Source organism: Drosophila serrata, unplaced genomic scaffold (genome assembly GCF_035046125.1).
Source record: "Drosophila serrata isolate PLE 108 unplaced genomic scaffold, ASM3504612v1 contig_328, whole genome shotgun sequence".
NCBI lineage: Eukaryota > Metazoa > Arthropoda > Insecta > Diptera > Drosophilidae > Drosophila > Drosophila serrata.
This window is the reverse complement of record NW_028257226.1, coordinates 1-16,477: the sequence shown is the minus strand read 5'-3', so window position 1 is coordinate 16,477 and position 16,477 is coordinate 1. Positions and strand designations below refer to the sequence as shown.

The window sequence follows — 16,477 nt, the reverse complement described above, 5'->3', positions numbered from 1 at the left end:
AACTTTTTAAGAGATACTGGCATATCGAAAAATATAATTACATTAGTAATAATAGTTGCAAATTCAGGGTCACTAGCTTCTATTTCTGATACTACTACTTCCAAAAGCTGTAAATCTTCCAGATCCACGTCAAGGTTTATGACATTGTCTAGTCTTCCATCCTAATCTCTCATAATAAAATGCTTCCTAATTAAAAAATTTCGTTAGCTAAAAGCGGTATATCGTCTAGATCAACCATTTTAATTTTTTGTGTTTAATTGTTTTACATACGTTTATTTAATTATTTAATTATTTTTATGTATTTAGAAAAAAATATATCTCAAATATAATTTTTGTGTTCTCGTTTGCTTGGGTTTGCTTTGCTTTTTAAATCTTATCAAGGTCATTCGCCTTGCTCAAATATTTTTTCAAGCACTTATTGTGTAGTTTGTATATTTTGAAGAATAGATTTGCACACATAATTACTGTTATAATAATTAGAAGGGTATTAATCAGTCCAAGATCAACACTTGAAGACTCTACCTTGTTAATAACGTTTGCTGTAGAATCTACGGTCTTAGTATCAATTAAACCCATTGCGGGTAGAAAAATTTTATAATTATATGGTGCATAACCATTACTTGTATTATATATTTTATCTATTATATTGTTATTTATGCGATTTACAAATTCCCTACCTAGTGGGTCGCATTGCTTTACGGGCCACATTTTAATCGGGCAACATTACTGTGGCTCAATTTTACAATAGTATTCTTTAAAACTATTTATGCATCGCAGTGCATATATATTTTCGGTATTTATTTTAATAAAGAAAAATATGCGCACTTGGTTGCGCTGTCGGATCCTCTTCCAAGGTCTGGCTTGAAGCGCCAGACGTTGCCGGTGCTGGCTGCACAGGATCTTCGGGCTGTGTCAGTGGCGCCACCCTTGCTAAACTGACTCTCGCAGGATCAGAGACGAAGCAAAGATCAAGCAAGCGCTGTAAGGAAATTCGCACATGGTTGACTTGAGACAGCGAAATGTCGAACAAGCCAGCGATAAAGTCATGTTGTGTAGATGTAAGGAGAATGTTGGTGGAATTATTTAAGCACCAAATAGCACCAGGGATATTAAAATCTCCTAGGACTACCAACTGGTCTCTATCCAAAAGTTTACTGGAAACCATCTAAATAGCGGAAAGGTGATTCCAATAAATAGGAAGTTCCGACAATGGAGGTATGTAGGAACAGGTAATAAAAATGGAGCTACCTTTGATAGATAGCTTCACACAGAGGAATTCAACATCGTTGCATTCCTCGAAGGTTAATAATTCTGACGTGAGTGAGGAGTCCACCGCTATAAGAACTCCACCACCGCGTCTGATAGAGATCGCCCTATATAGCCGATATACTGTGAACACAGCTGGAAAAACTTCGGAGCTCAGAATCTCCGGCTTTAATCAGGTTTCTGTGAGCACAATAACCTGAGAGGCAAAGGAAAGGCTTTTAGAATACAAGTTAGGAAGCTTACTACGTAAGCCTCTTGCATTCTGATAGGAAATACCTAAGGAGTAGGTTAGTTTTTTGGGTCGGGATTGGAAAACGTAAAAGGCGCAGTGGTATGATCAGGTCTGGGAAGAGTTATTCCTACAGGCCGCTTTTTCTTTTTCTTCGCTTCGAACTCCTTAACAACGATGTACTCTGGCCAGAAGTTGGGGGAGCAAATAGTGTTAAAGAGCTCGTTAGGGACATTTATTTTAAAAGATGAAATGTCCCTTGCGTAAGAAAATTTAAACTTTTCCACCTTTATCTTAATTTTTTCGGCTTTGGTGTTGCCTTGTATAAAAGCGAGAACATTTTCCGATGTTCGATCATGGGAGAGCCGCGAGACAAAAATATGTCTTGTCGGTGGAACCGCTATAAGGCTAAGATTGGTTATCTACCGTGCGATTTTCGGGGGGCCGAGGGAGGCCGAGGGGTGCCGAGGGAGGCTGCTGATGAGAGCCCAGGTAGCAGGCAGGTTGTTGGGGTCCCTCTACATGCTACCCACCAATAGCAGTTTTTTTGCGCCTAGGAGACTTATTTAATAGCGTAAGGCTATAAAATTGGGTGTCCAGCGCCAAGAACATATCAAGAGTTTTACGAATACTCGTTAAAATGCCCTTAAAAGCGTTTTTGGTTTGCCGCATGAAGGACATCATATCCCTTTCTACATCGAGACATGCCTCACAGCAGTAACGCAGGACGATGTTTTTTTTACATCGTCCACCGTCCGAGCTGCAACACTAATACACTTGGCGTGCATGACGTTGTCGCACAGCCAGGAGCCGATTGTAAGGTCACCTGCAGAAATAGCCTTCTTGCAGGTTTTGGCGAAACAGACAATATTTACGGACATTATAAGGACTTACCACTGTACTTGTAATGAAAAAAAAAGGACAAAAAGGCAAAATATGCTAAAGCTAGCACTAGCAGCACAGCTAAATTGGGAAATAAAACCAATTATAAACACAAATCAGAATAGCTGCATGCACACGCGAAGTGAACGGGAAGTTATTAACACAAAATAAAAAATTTAAGTTAACACCGGTGGTTATTTTCAAACTTTAACACAAAACGTGAGCGCAAGAAATAAACACGTCCGTTCCCTTGGAAAGATGATTGATAATGGTGATATAATAGTATTACTTCTATATCCTTTTTATTTTTTACTATGGTCACCGGCTTGAGTATCGCTACTCTTAATGATTTTAATATCTTATTGTCATAACTTTGAAAAATTCGATTGAAATAGTTTCAAATATCTTTCCACTCGGTGCCACTTTAAGTTGACTAATGCCTAATACACCGACTTCTTTTTCAAGCCTTTAAAAGAACTGACCTAAATCAACGGTTCCATTGGTGTAAAGGTCGTCAACATTAATTCCTGCTAAGACCTTGTTTCCATGTTTAAATAAACATTTATCGGTCATTATTAGCAAGGTCACTAATTAATGTACCTCGTCATTATAAATGACTTGTATACGTTGGGCTTAGAAGCGTCGACCATAGTTTGCATATTTTTTTCTCCTGCGCAGAAATTTTTCTGTTTACTTTGTTGCCTGGTAGTGACTTTCAGGACTTTCGTTTGTAATTCCTTGAGATCACGTATTGTGATTTTAGATAGGGCGTCTGCCACGAAATTGTCTTTTCCCTTTAGATACTCGACCGTAAAATTATATTCTTCTAGTTCAAGTGTTATTCTTTTTAGTTGAGAAGTGGGGTTCACTATTGAAAATAGATAGGTTATGTGCCTATGGTCTGTTTTTACTGTGAAGTGTCTGCCTTAAACATATGGTGGATTATTGCCCAATGAATTCTGCTAATTCTTGTTCTCTTGTGCGTTTGTTACTTTCACCCTCAGTGAATGCTCTTTACGCGTAAGCAACTAGAAGTTGACGTCCATCTCTATTTTGAGTTAAAACAGCTCCACACGCTTGCTTACTAGCGTCTGTTATTATACAAAATTCCTTACTAAAATCTTATTTTAAATGATCAAATGTGCGATGGCAATCATCTGTTCACTCAAATTTAAAATTGATTTTACATAACCTTGTTTTGTGACGGGAATATTCGGCGAAGTTCTTAATGAATCTTCTATAATAATTGCAAAATGCAACGAAACGTCTAGCGCTGTCCGCATCATGTGGGACTGGGTATTTTTTTATGACATCATATTTTTTCTCATCTGGCAGATTCCCTTATCAGTGCATTTATTTGGTAAGATTGATGAGGCTAATTTTAAAAATTCTGACTGATAATGCCATCTTTGTATTTTCTTTCAAGGTCGATAAATCAACTGTTAGAACTTCCAAGTATTCTTTTTCATTATCTGAACTTGTACCTATTGTAGGTTTGGATTCATCCAAATCGTCTAACTGTGTTTCCTCAAACTTTGCGTGCGATTGTAAATCTTCCGCAACATCTACAACAATGCTTCGTCTAGTCGCTACCCTGCAGTACCGCGTGTCATCAATGGGCCTCTGTCATCAACATGTCATCAACGCCCCGACTGCGACTTCTACCGAGGCGACGCTCTGCCGACTGCGACTTCTACTACGACGCTCTGCCCACGATACAGTTACGGCGGTAGTCTAGACGGCAGTCGTCGGCAGTACCATGGCCCGGCCGTTGAGAAATTTGTTGATAAAACATCGATGAATTGATAATGAATCATCGATTTATTGTTGATGAATTTTTATTGAATACAGCCTAGGACATGCCCATGTTTAATATATCAACAGTTTGTATGGGCTGTCATCGATGAAAAATCAACAGCACCTCCTTGACTGTTGATGAAACGTTGATTTTTTGTTGATCACAGGTACTGCAGGGTATATTATTTTGCCTACCATCAAGGCGAAGTAATAGTTTTGTACACTGTCTCGTGTGTTCTGCTGTCAACCTCGCAGTATTTTTGTTAACAACATCAACGATGTCGTTGTATTGTAGTATTATAATTTTAAAATGATGAACCAGAGTGTCAATTGTTATAACAGTATCTCGATTTATGCATTTATACGATCTATCAAATTTTTCTCGACTTTCGTTAATTTTTATTCATTTTCATTTCGATAATAAAACATATATCTCACTACGCCAACCGAGTCTATATATTTTATAATTACCAAGTACTCAATGTTTGGCAACGATGTAAACAGCAGTGCTTTTTCCCTATTGGTTAGCCACGTCAGTGGTGTGTTGGCAATGAAATAAAATTGTCTATAACATTTTTCTAACTTTTTAAGAGATACTGGCATATCGAAAAATATAATTACATTAGTAATAATAGTTGCAAATTCAGGGTCACTAGCTTCTATTTCTGATACTACTACTTCCAAAAGCTGTAAATCTTCCAGATCCACGTCAAGGTTTATGACATTGTCTAGTCTTCCATCCTAATCTCTCATAATAAAATGCTTCCTAATTAAAAAATTTCGTTAGCTAAAAGCGGTATATCGTCTAGATCAACCATTTTAATTTTTTGTGTTTAATTGTTTTACATACGTTTATTTAATTATTTAATTATTTTTATGTATTTAGAAAAAAATATATCTCAAATATAATTTTTGTGTTCTCGTTTGCTTGGGTTTGCTTTGCTTTTTAAATCTTATCAAGGTCATTCGCCTTGCTCAAATATTTTTTCAAGCACTTATTGTGTAGTTTGTATATTTTGAAGAATAGATTTGCACACATAATTACTGTTATAATAATTAGAAGGGTATTAATCAGTCCAAGATCAACACTTGAAGACTCTACCTTGTTAATAACGTTTGCTGTAGAATCTACGGTCTTAGTATCAATTAAACCCATTGCGGGTAGAAAAATTTTATAATTATATGGTGCATAACCATTACTTGTATTATATATTTTATCTATTATATTGTTATTTATGCGATTTACAAATTCCCTACCTAGTGGGTCGCATTGCTTTACGGGCCACATTCTAATCGGGCAACATTACTGTGGCTCAATTTTACAATAGTATTCTTTAAAACTATTTATGCATCGCAGTGCATATATATTTTCGGTATTTATTTTAATAAAGAAAAATATGCGCACTTGGTTGCGCTGTCGGATCCTCTTCCAAGGTCTGGCTTGAAGCGCCAGACGTTGCCGGTGCTGGCTGCACAGGCTTCTTTCTATTCACTTGGTGGGGCACCGGTGCCGGCAGCACAGGTTTATTTGCAGAAAGGAGAATGTAACGGTCCGTTACAATCCTTGGGGCATCGCTCCTTCTATTTGGCTTCGTTTATCTTTCTGGGAGGAGTTTGTATTAATTTCTTTTCCAATACTTTTCTTATAGAATGGGAGTAGATGGCTGTGTTTTTTGTGCTTGTGCCATTTTTCTTTGACACTAGTAAAGCATTAATGTGCCCCAGCTCCGCATGGACTTTTACGGATAAATCCCAGTTAACTGGGTCGGTTCTGCTTAGCAGCTTTAATAGTTCTGCTTTGCGACGCTTTAGGCGTTGAACGACACCGCCTCTTTTAATGCGCATCTAGTAACTTTGTACACACTTTTTCACAGTACACTACTCTACTCACTCAGATTGAATTGTTGTGCTGGCCTATTGGCGTGTTGTCATCTTTTTTTTTGGAGCGTAGTCCGGGCTATGTTGGTTTTTTACTGTCAATGCGGTTAAAAAAAAAATCGTGATTTAGGAACGTATATACATAGTTCTTGGCAGGCCCGGACACATGTCACGGTCGCCATTTAGAGGACTTCTTCGATGATTTTCCTTAGAAGACTTCTTAAATGATTTTCAAATAAACCTCCCAAATGATAAGCAAGAGTTCTTCTTCGTTTCAGCGGTCTTAATTAATTGAATTTTATATTTTCACAATTTTGGTTACTTGGTCATATTCTAAGCCCGCGAAGCTGACGCTGACGTCGGCAGAGGAGGTGGTCGCTTATGTATAAGACTTATTTCCATATACTTATGCTAGGAGTGAGAGAGTTGTGAGTACGTAACGTACATGTGCTGTTTTGGGTCTGCTTGGGAATGCTGACCAAACAGTTTGAAGTGCTCGCCGTCTGAGTGAGCGATCATATTACATTTGCACTTGAACTTGTGTTTGCAATGAATTTGTATGTTTTCAGCATTGCCATGTACTATTCTTATGTATTATGCTTATATGTTTTTATATTAATATACGCACATCACACGTCACTCACGAAGCGCCAGGTCAAAGCCAGATTGTCAAGTTGTTCGATCCAGTGGGCTGTCTCCCCTTCTTATTGTTCGGGCGAAGACATTTGGCTTCAGGGTTTAGGTTGGAACAACGTCCTTCATCAAGATTTTTCTCAACTATGGGCTGACTTCCTGGGGAAGTGACTTCCACGAGTTCTGCAACGCCGCCATATACGCCATATATACATTACTTGGTCATATTCTAAGCCCGCGAAGCTGACGCTGACGTCGGCAGAGGAGGTGGTCTCTTATGTATAAGACTTATTTCCATATACTTATGCTAGGAGTGAGAGAGTTGTGAGTACGTAACGTACATGTGCTGTTTTGGGTCTGCTTGGGAATGCTGACCAAACAGTTTGAAGTGCTCGCCGTCTGAGTGAGCGATCATATTACATTTGCACTTAACCTTGTGTTTGCAATGAATTTGTATGTTTTCAGCATTGCCATGTACTATTCTTATGTATTATGCTTATATGTTTTTATATTAATATACGCACATCACACGTCACTCACGAAGCGCCAGGTCAAAGCCAGATTGTCAAGTTGTTCGATCCAGTGGGCTGTCTCCCCTTCTTATTGTTCGGGCGAAGACATTTGGCTTCAGGGTTTAGGTTGGAACAACGTCCTTCATCAAGATTTTTCTCAACTATGGGCTGACTTCCTGGGGAAGTGACTTCCACGAGTTCTGCAACGCCGCCATATACGACCCCGTAGAAGCTGGGTCTACGCTAATGACAAACTGGCTAACGGCAAAGACGAGAGTGTCCCCAGTCAAAACGGTGTCGCTCCCTCGGTTGGAGTTGTGCGGAGCTTTATTGTTGTCCAAAATGGCCAGTGTCGTTCTTCCTAAAATTCCAGGGCCGGCGTTCACCCTATACTGGATAACGTTCGTAGCCAATCGGGTGACCAAGATTACCCAGCTCACCGAGGTGAAGAAATTAGCACATGTTCGTTCCGAGTAAAACTCAGAGCTCGTGGACAGTCAGCTGTGGTGGGATGGTCCTCCCTGGATGCAGAGGCCTCGTTGCGAGTGGCCCATTTAAAGCAAATTACTTCTCCGTGACTGAGCTCGAGAAGCGAATAGTCAAGGTCCATGTCGCGAAGGCTCCCTAGGAAGATACCCTTGAGCGTTTCCCCACACTCGACAAGCGTTGCGGGTCCTCTCTTATATCCATCGCTACATCCAGCGCACTCGTCACTCGGTCGAACGTCTCCAGGTGTCTGCCACGCAACGCAGCGTTTTCGACCCTGAGATTAGGTGATTAAGCCAAGACCAATCACTACCGTCATCCAGTCCCATTCAAAATTTGTAGCCGTTCATTGATTCACAGGGGCTCCGACCTTCTTCAATATGACGAACGGCATCCTTTAATCCTCCCGTACAACTGGATTCCGAGGGTGAGGAATTTGGTCAAGTCTGTAATCTATTCGTGCTAGGTATTGGTCATCACAAGAAGAAGTTGCAGACGCAAGAAAGGATGCTCCCGCCAATCGAAAAACGGGAAGATCTTTGATGGGGCGGCTGCCCCTTGGCTAGGATCGAAACGTGTCTGAATTCCCCGCTGACCAGTCGCTACGGTTGAACCCGAGATAAAGGAGGATACCACATACATTATTAACCGTTGGCAACACCTAATAGCTCTCCAGTAGCAGTTTCGGCTGCCGCGGAAGAAACAATATCTCAAGAAATTCCATAAGCGGAGCAAGTGGCGGGCTTTTTCAAGAGATCTCCGTGTTGGGGAGATGATGGTTGTCCAGGAAGTCAACCTTCCGTCCAATGAATGGCGGTTAGGAAGAAGAAGATCCGGTCGACATCCGTACTGAGCGGAGAATCATCAAGCGCCCTTTAGCAAAGGTGGTCCTCCTTTCGATGGACCAGTTCCAGTTCCTTTCTTTTCTTTTCCTTTTTTTCTTTTCTCCAGCAGTCCTACCGATCACGATGCTTTCACGTCTCAGCGTCATCTCACTGGAGAGCAGATGTATTCGACGTACCCTTATCGTTGCCGAGTTTCAGCGCCTGAGTGCCGGGAAGCGGTTACTTGCGGTCCTCGCCAATCGGTACTGAATTCTGACGGGCCAGGATCATCGCACGTTGTATCATCTATTCGAGCAACCGCTGGCTCCGCGCCCACCGCGTCCTGGCGCTCTTAAGCCGCTCACCGACCTCCGTCAACCATTCCACGGCTTTCGGCCACAGCTCGTCCGCCCTCATCCACCGCGCAGAGGCGGTCTTTCGGCACTTGCCGGATAGATATACCTTATTTTATCCGCAATATATGAAAAATGTATACATTTTCTAAGCCGAGAAATGTAATTAATTTTCATTATTTAAAAGTTTTTATTTTTTTCTGGCACGTGTTTAATTAAGAAAAATAAAATTAAATAAATAAAAAAAAAACAAAACAAAAAAAATTATACTTTTTTACACTTCCGCGAATCTTCCAGAAGACTCTTCTGCGACTCTTCTAGAAGAGCCGCCTGCGAGTCATTTAGAAGAGTCGCTTTCATGCAATATCGCAGGCGATCAAATTAATCTTCTAGAAGAGTCGCCAGCGATTCTTCCGCAATAGAAATGGTTTGCTGGGATTGAACGCGTTAATTTTTAAAACATCAAATAAACTGTACAAACTAATAACTTAATTCTATAGTAGGAGTCGCAGGCGGCGCTAGATGACGCGAGCTACCGCACACATTGTTGCGGACACATCGCCGCCCCCCAAACCTCAGCGTCTCAGACAAATGGCCATTAACCCAAACACTGAGCAATAACGCTGAGTTTGGAAACCAGTTTGGAAGTAAACAGAACCAGCATATCAGCTATGCCAAATCTGCCATCTATGCAGATTCTCACTCGAATCTGCTAGATATGCATATTCCCAATCACACCATTCCATTCCCATATATTCCATTGTATTCCTCAAGTTACTTTTAGTTTTGTACAAGGATAAAGAATCTTTATAATTTTGACCGGCAGACAAAGAAGGTTGTCATTCATTGAAGTTCCAATATAAATATTATACATTGAAACACATTGGATTCGAATTGAAGCGCATTGGACTCGACCCCAGTATATACATATATACTGTAATTCGCGCGGCCCGGAACGCTGCCGCAACGGCGGCAACTGGCAGTTGGACGTAAAGAAAGACCATCTCGGTGGTGCAAGTTCGTGCCAGCCCTCACTCGTAACAGACTCACCGACTTCCAAAAGAATGCCGGCTCTAACCATACGGCTGTCGGATTAGCGGCTCGGCTGCTTGGTGACGCAAGATGGCTCTTAACTGGCGGCTAGTCGGCGATGTAAAGTTGGCTCTGCGCTCCAGGTACATCCACAAAACACACAAAACAAAAGAAGAAAAAAAATGCCGTGACCAGCGGTTCTTTTACGGCCACGATAAAAAGGAAACTTTCATTTGTTAGCTTTTTTTTCCTCACTTTCACTTTAATTTCGCTCACGTTACATTTTTTTTCAAGTAATTAAATGGCAGCGCTCTAGGGTTCCTCCTCTTACTGCCCTAGCCGGTTGCTTTTTACCTCCCTATATGGCCTCGGACCGCTTCCGAAGTTACGGCATTGAAACCGTTGCTTTCTCTTGAAGTAGTCCGCCAATTTTACCGGTTCGCTCTTGAACTACCTCACCGGCATTTTCGATTCCCACAACTTTGTAAATGATTTGAACACCCAGCTGGTATATTGTATTAGACTAAGACAACCTTTAGCTGTGCTCGCGCTGCTCCTCTCGAGTCGCTAATAAGAATGAGGCCAATAAATTGGTGAGAATGGCTCTATAATCGGTCATAAGGGAAACGAAGAGGGACTACAACGAGGTAGAGAAGGATCCCTTAGTCGGAGTGTCTGAGATGGTGGTCAAGGGACTAAAGCGGGTAGTACAACCTCTTCGGTGTCGTCCAGTCTCTGTCTGGAGGGCACATCCGGGGTGTCGGCGATTCGACAAGGAGAGGTCAGCGTGAAAACGTCCAAGAAAATGGGAAGCGGCGGCGTCTATACTGATGAAGTCGCTTAGGTGGAGAGGAAAGCGCAAAGTGACTGATCCTGTTATGTCAGTGCACTGCTTCTTAACGTAGTATCTACATATATAATTAAAGGATTATTAGTTATTTTTTAATTAAAAAAATAAATTTTATTGATTTGAGTTGGATTAAGAACTGAATTTGCCTAAGCTTTACAATCGTTTATATATAGTTGTTGAGGAATTAATCGGTCGTTAATTAAATATTATGATTATAATTATTACTTCTTTACTTGTTATTATTTTGCATATTATCGTACCTAGTTTAATGAGCATAGTTGTCGTGTTTACAACATAAAGCTTTAAGCTCACACTCATAGCCAAAATGCAGTATATATGCATGAGAATTGACACATCACGCGATCTTTATTTTTATGCTGCACGTTTCTATGTTTTTTCAGCAGTTAGATCTATTTGAAATTTACACGCAACCTCTCGCTTATCGCACCCGCTTATAAACTTATTCTAGAACGCTGCAGTTATTAAAAAACATAAAACACCTAAGACAAAAACAATACAGTCCACTGCATTTATAAACATAATGGAATTTGGTCCTTCGAGCCGGATAACCGCGATTGCTTTTGTGTTTATTTTCGTGAATAATAAACTACAGATAAAGACTTTTCTTCGTAATGGACCCAATAATGCATCGGACGATTCAACAACGTGGTGCCTGCAAGGAGCATATTACTCGAACCCTTAACAGCGCTACAGAGTTTTCACAGAGATGTGATAATGTTGAAACATTGCAGGTGAAGCTGAATCGTTTAGTAGCAACTTTCGACCACTTTATGGAGCTCTCCGAGGACTTAGTAGCATTCAACATGGAGGAGGGATATGAAGACCCTGGCTTGGATATACCCGAATACGAAGACAAGTTCTACAGCGCGCACGCTATTTTTAGTAAAGCCATAAAGGAGATGGGAGGGCAAGATTATGGCCAAGACCAGTCTAACATTTTGCTCTCAAGTACAGTGGAACGTCTATTCGAGGGACAAAACCAACTATTGGAACAAATTCATTCCTCATCGGGAGCAACTGATTTAAGGTTTGAGAAAATTCGGATTCCCACATTTTCTGGAAAATACGAGGATTGGAGCCAGTTTAGTGATCTGTTTCTAAGCTCAGTAGACAATAACAACAAGCTTTCCAAGTGCCAAAAGTTTCATTATCTGAAATCATATTTGGATGGTGAAGCTCTGTCCCTAATTAAACATATTGCCGTTTGTAATGATAATTACCAAGACGCATGGGAGAAATTGGAAAATCGTTATAACAAGAAAACGCTCATCGCTCGAACTTTTGTTCAGAAGTTTCTGTCGTTGCCTACCGCTAACAATTCGAATATCGCTGAGTTACGTAATGTAATTGACTCTGCCGACGAATGCATTCGTGGCCTACACGCGCTGAACTGCGACAGCCGCGATGTATGGCTAATTCATATTTTGCTCTCAAAATTAAGTTCAAAGAAGATGTCACCATAAATGATTTATTTAGTTTCCTTTTTGCTCATTGTGATACTTTGGAGTCTTGTCAGGAGTTACACGTAATACAACCGTCAAGACCAGCCCAGAGTAAACGCCGCCAAGTCGCCTATCATGCAAGTGGATCAAATCAGCAGTCCCGCGAATGTATTTAACATATTGTCAAGGGCAGCACAATATATATGCATGTGCTGAATTCAAAGCTCTAGATGTACTACACCGCCGCACCTTCGCCAGGGATACTAAGATATGCTTCAATTGCCTGAGTCGATCTCATCAAGTCCGGGATTGTAACTCATCGAACACTTGTCGTCAGTGCAATGCTAAGCACCACACTTTAGTTCATCCGGTTGAGTCAAGATCGGTTCCTTCGGCTCCTGCTCATCTGTCTACTGCTGAATTCAATACGATTGATCAAGTTGCTGATACTGCCGCTGTTAGTCATCACACTCTGGAGAGGGCTAACAATCAAACCATACTACCAACTATTCTGGCTAATGTAATCGACACATGAGGCAACAGGACCACATGTCGGTTATTGCTCGATACTGGATCGACAATAACTATGGTAGCCGAGTCGTTCATCCAAAGGATAGGAATTTCACGCACGCATGCTCGCATCTCAGTGGTTGGATTAGGTGCTAACCCGGCTGGTGTTAGCCGAGGACGTGCCAGCTTTACCCTGCTCTCAAGAACCACTACTGCAACCCTGGAGGTCTCTGGTCTAATTATGAGTTCTCTGACTTCTTTGATTCCGGGTCAACAGGTCAAGTCCAGCTCTCCTATCTGGAAAACGACTTGCAGCCTTCCATTGGCTGATCCAACGTTTGGAGCTCCGGGAAAAATCGACGATATTATGGGAGCTGAACAACTGTGGAGCATATATACTGGAAATCGTCGAGAGTTTGGTATTGAACACCCCATCGCACTACACACTAATTTTGGTTGGGTTATTACATGCAGCTTCAACGATTGCAACGAATCATGGACGCACGCACAAGCCCACCACGCATACGAAGATTTGGATTCGTTAGTTCGATATTCAGGGATATGCAACAAGTTCATCCAAGTAAAGCAACGATAGACTCCAGTGATCCTGCAAAACAACACTATCTGGCAACGCATGCTCGCAGAGATGATGGTGTACACATTGTTCAGTACCCATTTAAGGAGCCCATTACGCCAATTGGCTCAACGTTGCCAAAGGCTTTAAACCGCTTCGCCGCTTTAGAGCGGAAATTTCGGAAATTCCCTGGACTCAAACAACAATACGTAGATTTTATGGATGGCTATTTGAAAAGAGGACACATGGAATTGATGCCTGCAGCTGCAACGGCTGAGAATTCAGCACATTGGAACTATTTGGCGCACCACGCAGTGTTTAAACCAGATAGTACTACCACACGTTGCCGAGTGGTATTTGACAACTCAGGAAAGGATTCCGAGGGTCAGTCGCTCAATTCGCGGCTTCACATAGGCCCATATATTCCGTCAGCATCTTTATGTAATTGCGCTGACATCGAAAAGATATTCAGAGGAATTTTGGTCTCAGACGAGCATACGCAATACCAACGTATAGTTTGGAGAAAGGAGGAGAACGCTCCACTGGATCACTATAGATTGCTGACCGTCACATACGGATTAGCTTCATCGCCGTTCTTAGCCGTCAGGGTTCTTAAGCAGCTTGCGATCGACTATGCCGATTTGTATCCGAACGCTGCTGTCATTCTTAACAGAGACGCTTACGTTGATGATATTCCTTCTGGATGCGATAAAATTAAGGAGCTCATTGGACTCAAAGATGAACTAATTCTACTTCTGAGCGAAGCTCAATTCAAACATCGAAAGTGGAGCTCAAACTGTTACGCCCTCTGAAAGTCATTACCACAGGAGAATTGTGAGTCTCCTCCTGACGCTTTAGAGCAGGAAATTTCTGATCGAGTTATTAATGTTTTGGGACTATGCTGGAAACCAAGAAATGACTATATCTTCTTCAAGTAAGAAACCCCTAGAATCACAACAACTTTAACCAAACGCACTTTGCTTTCGGAACTAGCCAAGATCTACGATCCACTGGGTTTGATTGCGCCCACAACTGTGTTGTTAAAGATTTTCTCTTTTAAGATAGCTGGCTGAGGTCTTTCGAATGGAATGAGGTACTGCCTTTGCAATTATGCACACGGTGGCAACAGATCGTATTTCAAATGCACGTATTGGAAACTTGTCGAGTGCCTCGTTACATAGCAGCGCCACACCAATCAATTGAACTGCATGGATTTGCGGATGCCTCATCCCAGGCATATGCATATTAATAATGGATATGCAGTGCAGCTGATAATGGCAAAAACTTGCGTGGCTCCTATTAAGCCTATTTCCATTCCTCGACTTGAGTTAAACGCAGCCCACTTACTCTCGGAATTGATTTCACTGGTTAAGCAATCGCTAACTATTCCTATTTCCAGAATCAATTGTTGGTCAGACTCTGAAATATTGGCTATCATCATCTCCACGGACTTGGAACACATATGTTTGCAATCGCACTGCTGAGATTTTGGAGGCATGTCCACGAAGCTGTTGGCAGCATATTAGAAGTGGCGATAATCCTGCTGACTGCGCATCGCGGGGAAATAATTCTCAAGGACCTCGTTGATCATAAAATCTGGTGGAATGGACCAGCTTGGTTATCTCAGTCACGTTCAACTTGGCCACCCGTTAAGGCTAAGTATGTTTTGTCGACAGAAGAACAGGCATGCTTAGAGGTAAAGGCCTAACCAAAAGTTAATCGACACATTTCCGATGACGGAAATGAGCTAACCTGTATGATCAACAAAGCCTCCTCATGGTCTCGTTTATTGAGGACTCTGAGCTACTGCATTCGTTTCGTTCATCGTCTTCGTGGAAGGAATCAACTTTCGGTGTTCCTGTCGGCGTGGGAACTACAATACGCACGATCTAGGTAATTCACCCACGTTCAGAATGAGTTTTTTAAAGTGGAATACAAGCAGCACCGAACAGCCATTGTCAAAGAAATCTAAGTTGATTCGATACAACCCTTTTTTAGACGAGCAGAACGTAATGCGTGTTGGTGGTCGCATAGACAATTCTATGGCTAATTATGATGCAAAACATCCCATAATTCTGGATTATGCTGGACGTGTAACAATCAAAGTATCTACAGGTCGGACACCAAGATTTGGAAAGGCTTGGTTTTCAATTTTCGTTTGTCTATGTACAAAAGCGATACATATTGAATTGGTCAGTGATTTGACAACATCAGCTTTTATAGCCACCTTTAAACGATTTTGGGCTCGACGTGGGCCAATATCAGATTTATATTCGGACAATATTACTACGTTTCATGGGGCTAAACGAGAATTAGATGAAATGCAACGGATCGCAATTGCCCAAAGTCAAAATTAAGAAATTTCAAGCTTCTTCTCGACTCATGAAATTAATTGGCATTTCATCCCGCCTTCTGCACCCCATTTTGGAGGGATTTGGGAAACTGGAGTGCGATCTATAAAGCTGCACCTAAAACGAGTTGCTGGCAGCAGTGCATTAACATTCGAGGAATATTCGACACTGTTAATTCAGATAGAAGGGCTTCTAAATTCTCGTCCTTTGTGCGCACCCAGCGATCACAGTCTTAACCCGCTAACCCCTTCTCATTTTCTAACAGGTCAGCCTCTTACTTCGGTACCGGAGCCATATTTCCTGGATGCACACATTGACAGACTGCAGCGCTGGAGACAATTGCACGAAATGGCAACAAGATGCTCCAAATGTTGCATTGGACTCCCTTGTGGTTTTAAAGCAGCCGAATCAGCCGCCAAGCAAGTGGCTGTTGGGAAGAGTTATTGAGGTTCATCCTGAGGGTTCGTGTGGCCACAGTTAAAACTGCCAGAGGAATTTACAATTTGGTCGTTATTAATTGGTCGTTAACTGAATATTAAGATTATAATTATTACATTTTTACTTGTTATTTTTTTTTGCATAATATCGTACCTAGTTTAATGAACATAATTGTCGTGTTTACAACATAAAGCTTTAAGCTCACACTTATAGCCAAAATGCAGTATATGTGCATATATTGGCACATCACGCGATCTTTATTTTTATGCTGCACGTTTCTATGTTTTTTCGGCAGTTAGATCTAGTTGAAATTTACACGCAACCGCTCGCTTATCGCTACATTTATTAATAATCATAAAACACCTAAGACAAAAACAATACAGTCCACTGCATTTATAA

General features: G+C 41.3%; 1 protein-coding gene across 1 annotated transcript; it reads left to right on the top strand.

The window, feature by feature from the left end:
- Positions 1-12,791: 12,791 nt before the first annotated feature.
- Positions 12,792-14,101, top strand: LOC147642930 (uncharacterized). Its single transcript, XM_086837593.1, has 2 exons — positions 12,792-13,255; positions 13,360-14,101. The coding sequence occupies exons 1-2, from the start codon at positions 12,792-12,794 to the stop codon at positions 14,099-14,101; spliced, it is 1,206 nt and encodes a 401-aa protein (XP_086693719.1).
- Positions 14,102-16,477: the final 2,376 nt, after the last annotated feature.

What these genes read in the sequence shown, in the direction of transcription:
- LOC147642930 (XM_086837593.1), top strand. Translation starts at nt 12,792, where the DNA reads ATGGTAGCCGAGTCGTTCATCCAAAGGATAGGAATTTCACGCACGCAT. An exon ending in GCATACGAAGATTTGGATTC is followed by an intron (nt 13,256 to 13,359) that starts GTTAGTTCGATA and finishes GCATGCTCGCAG; the next exon opens with AGATGATGGTGTACACATTG.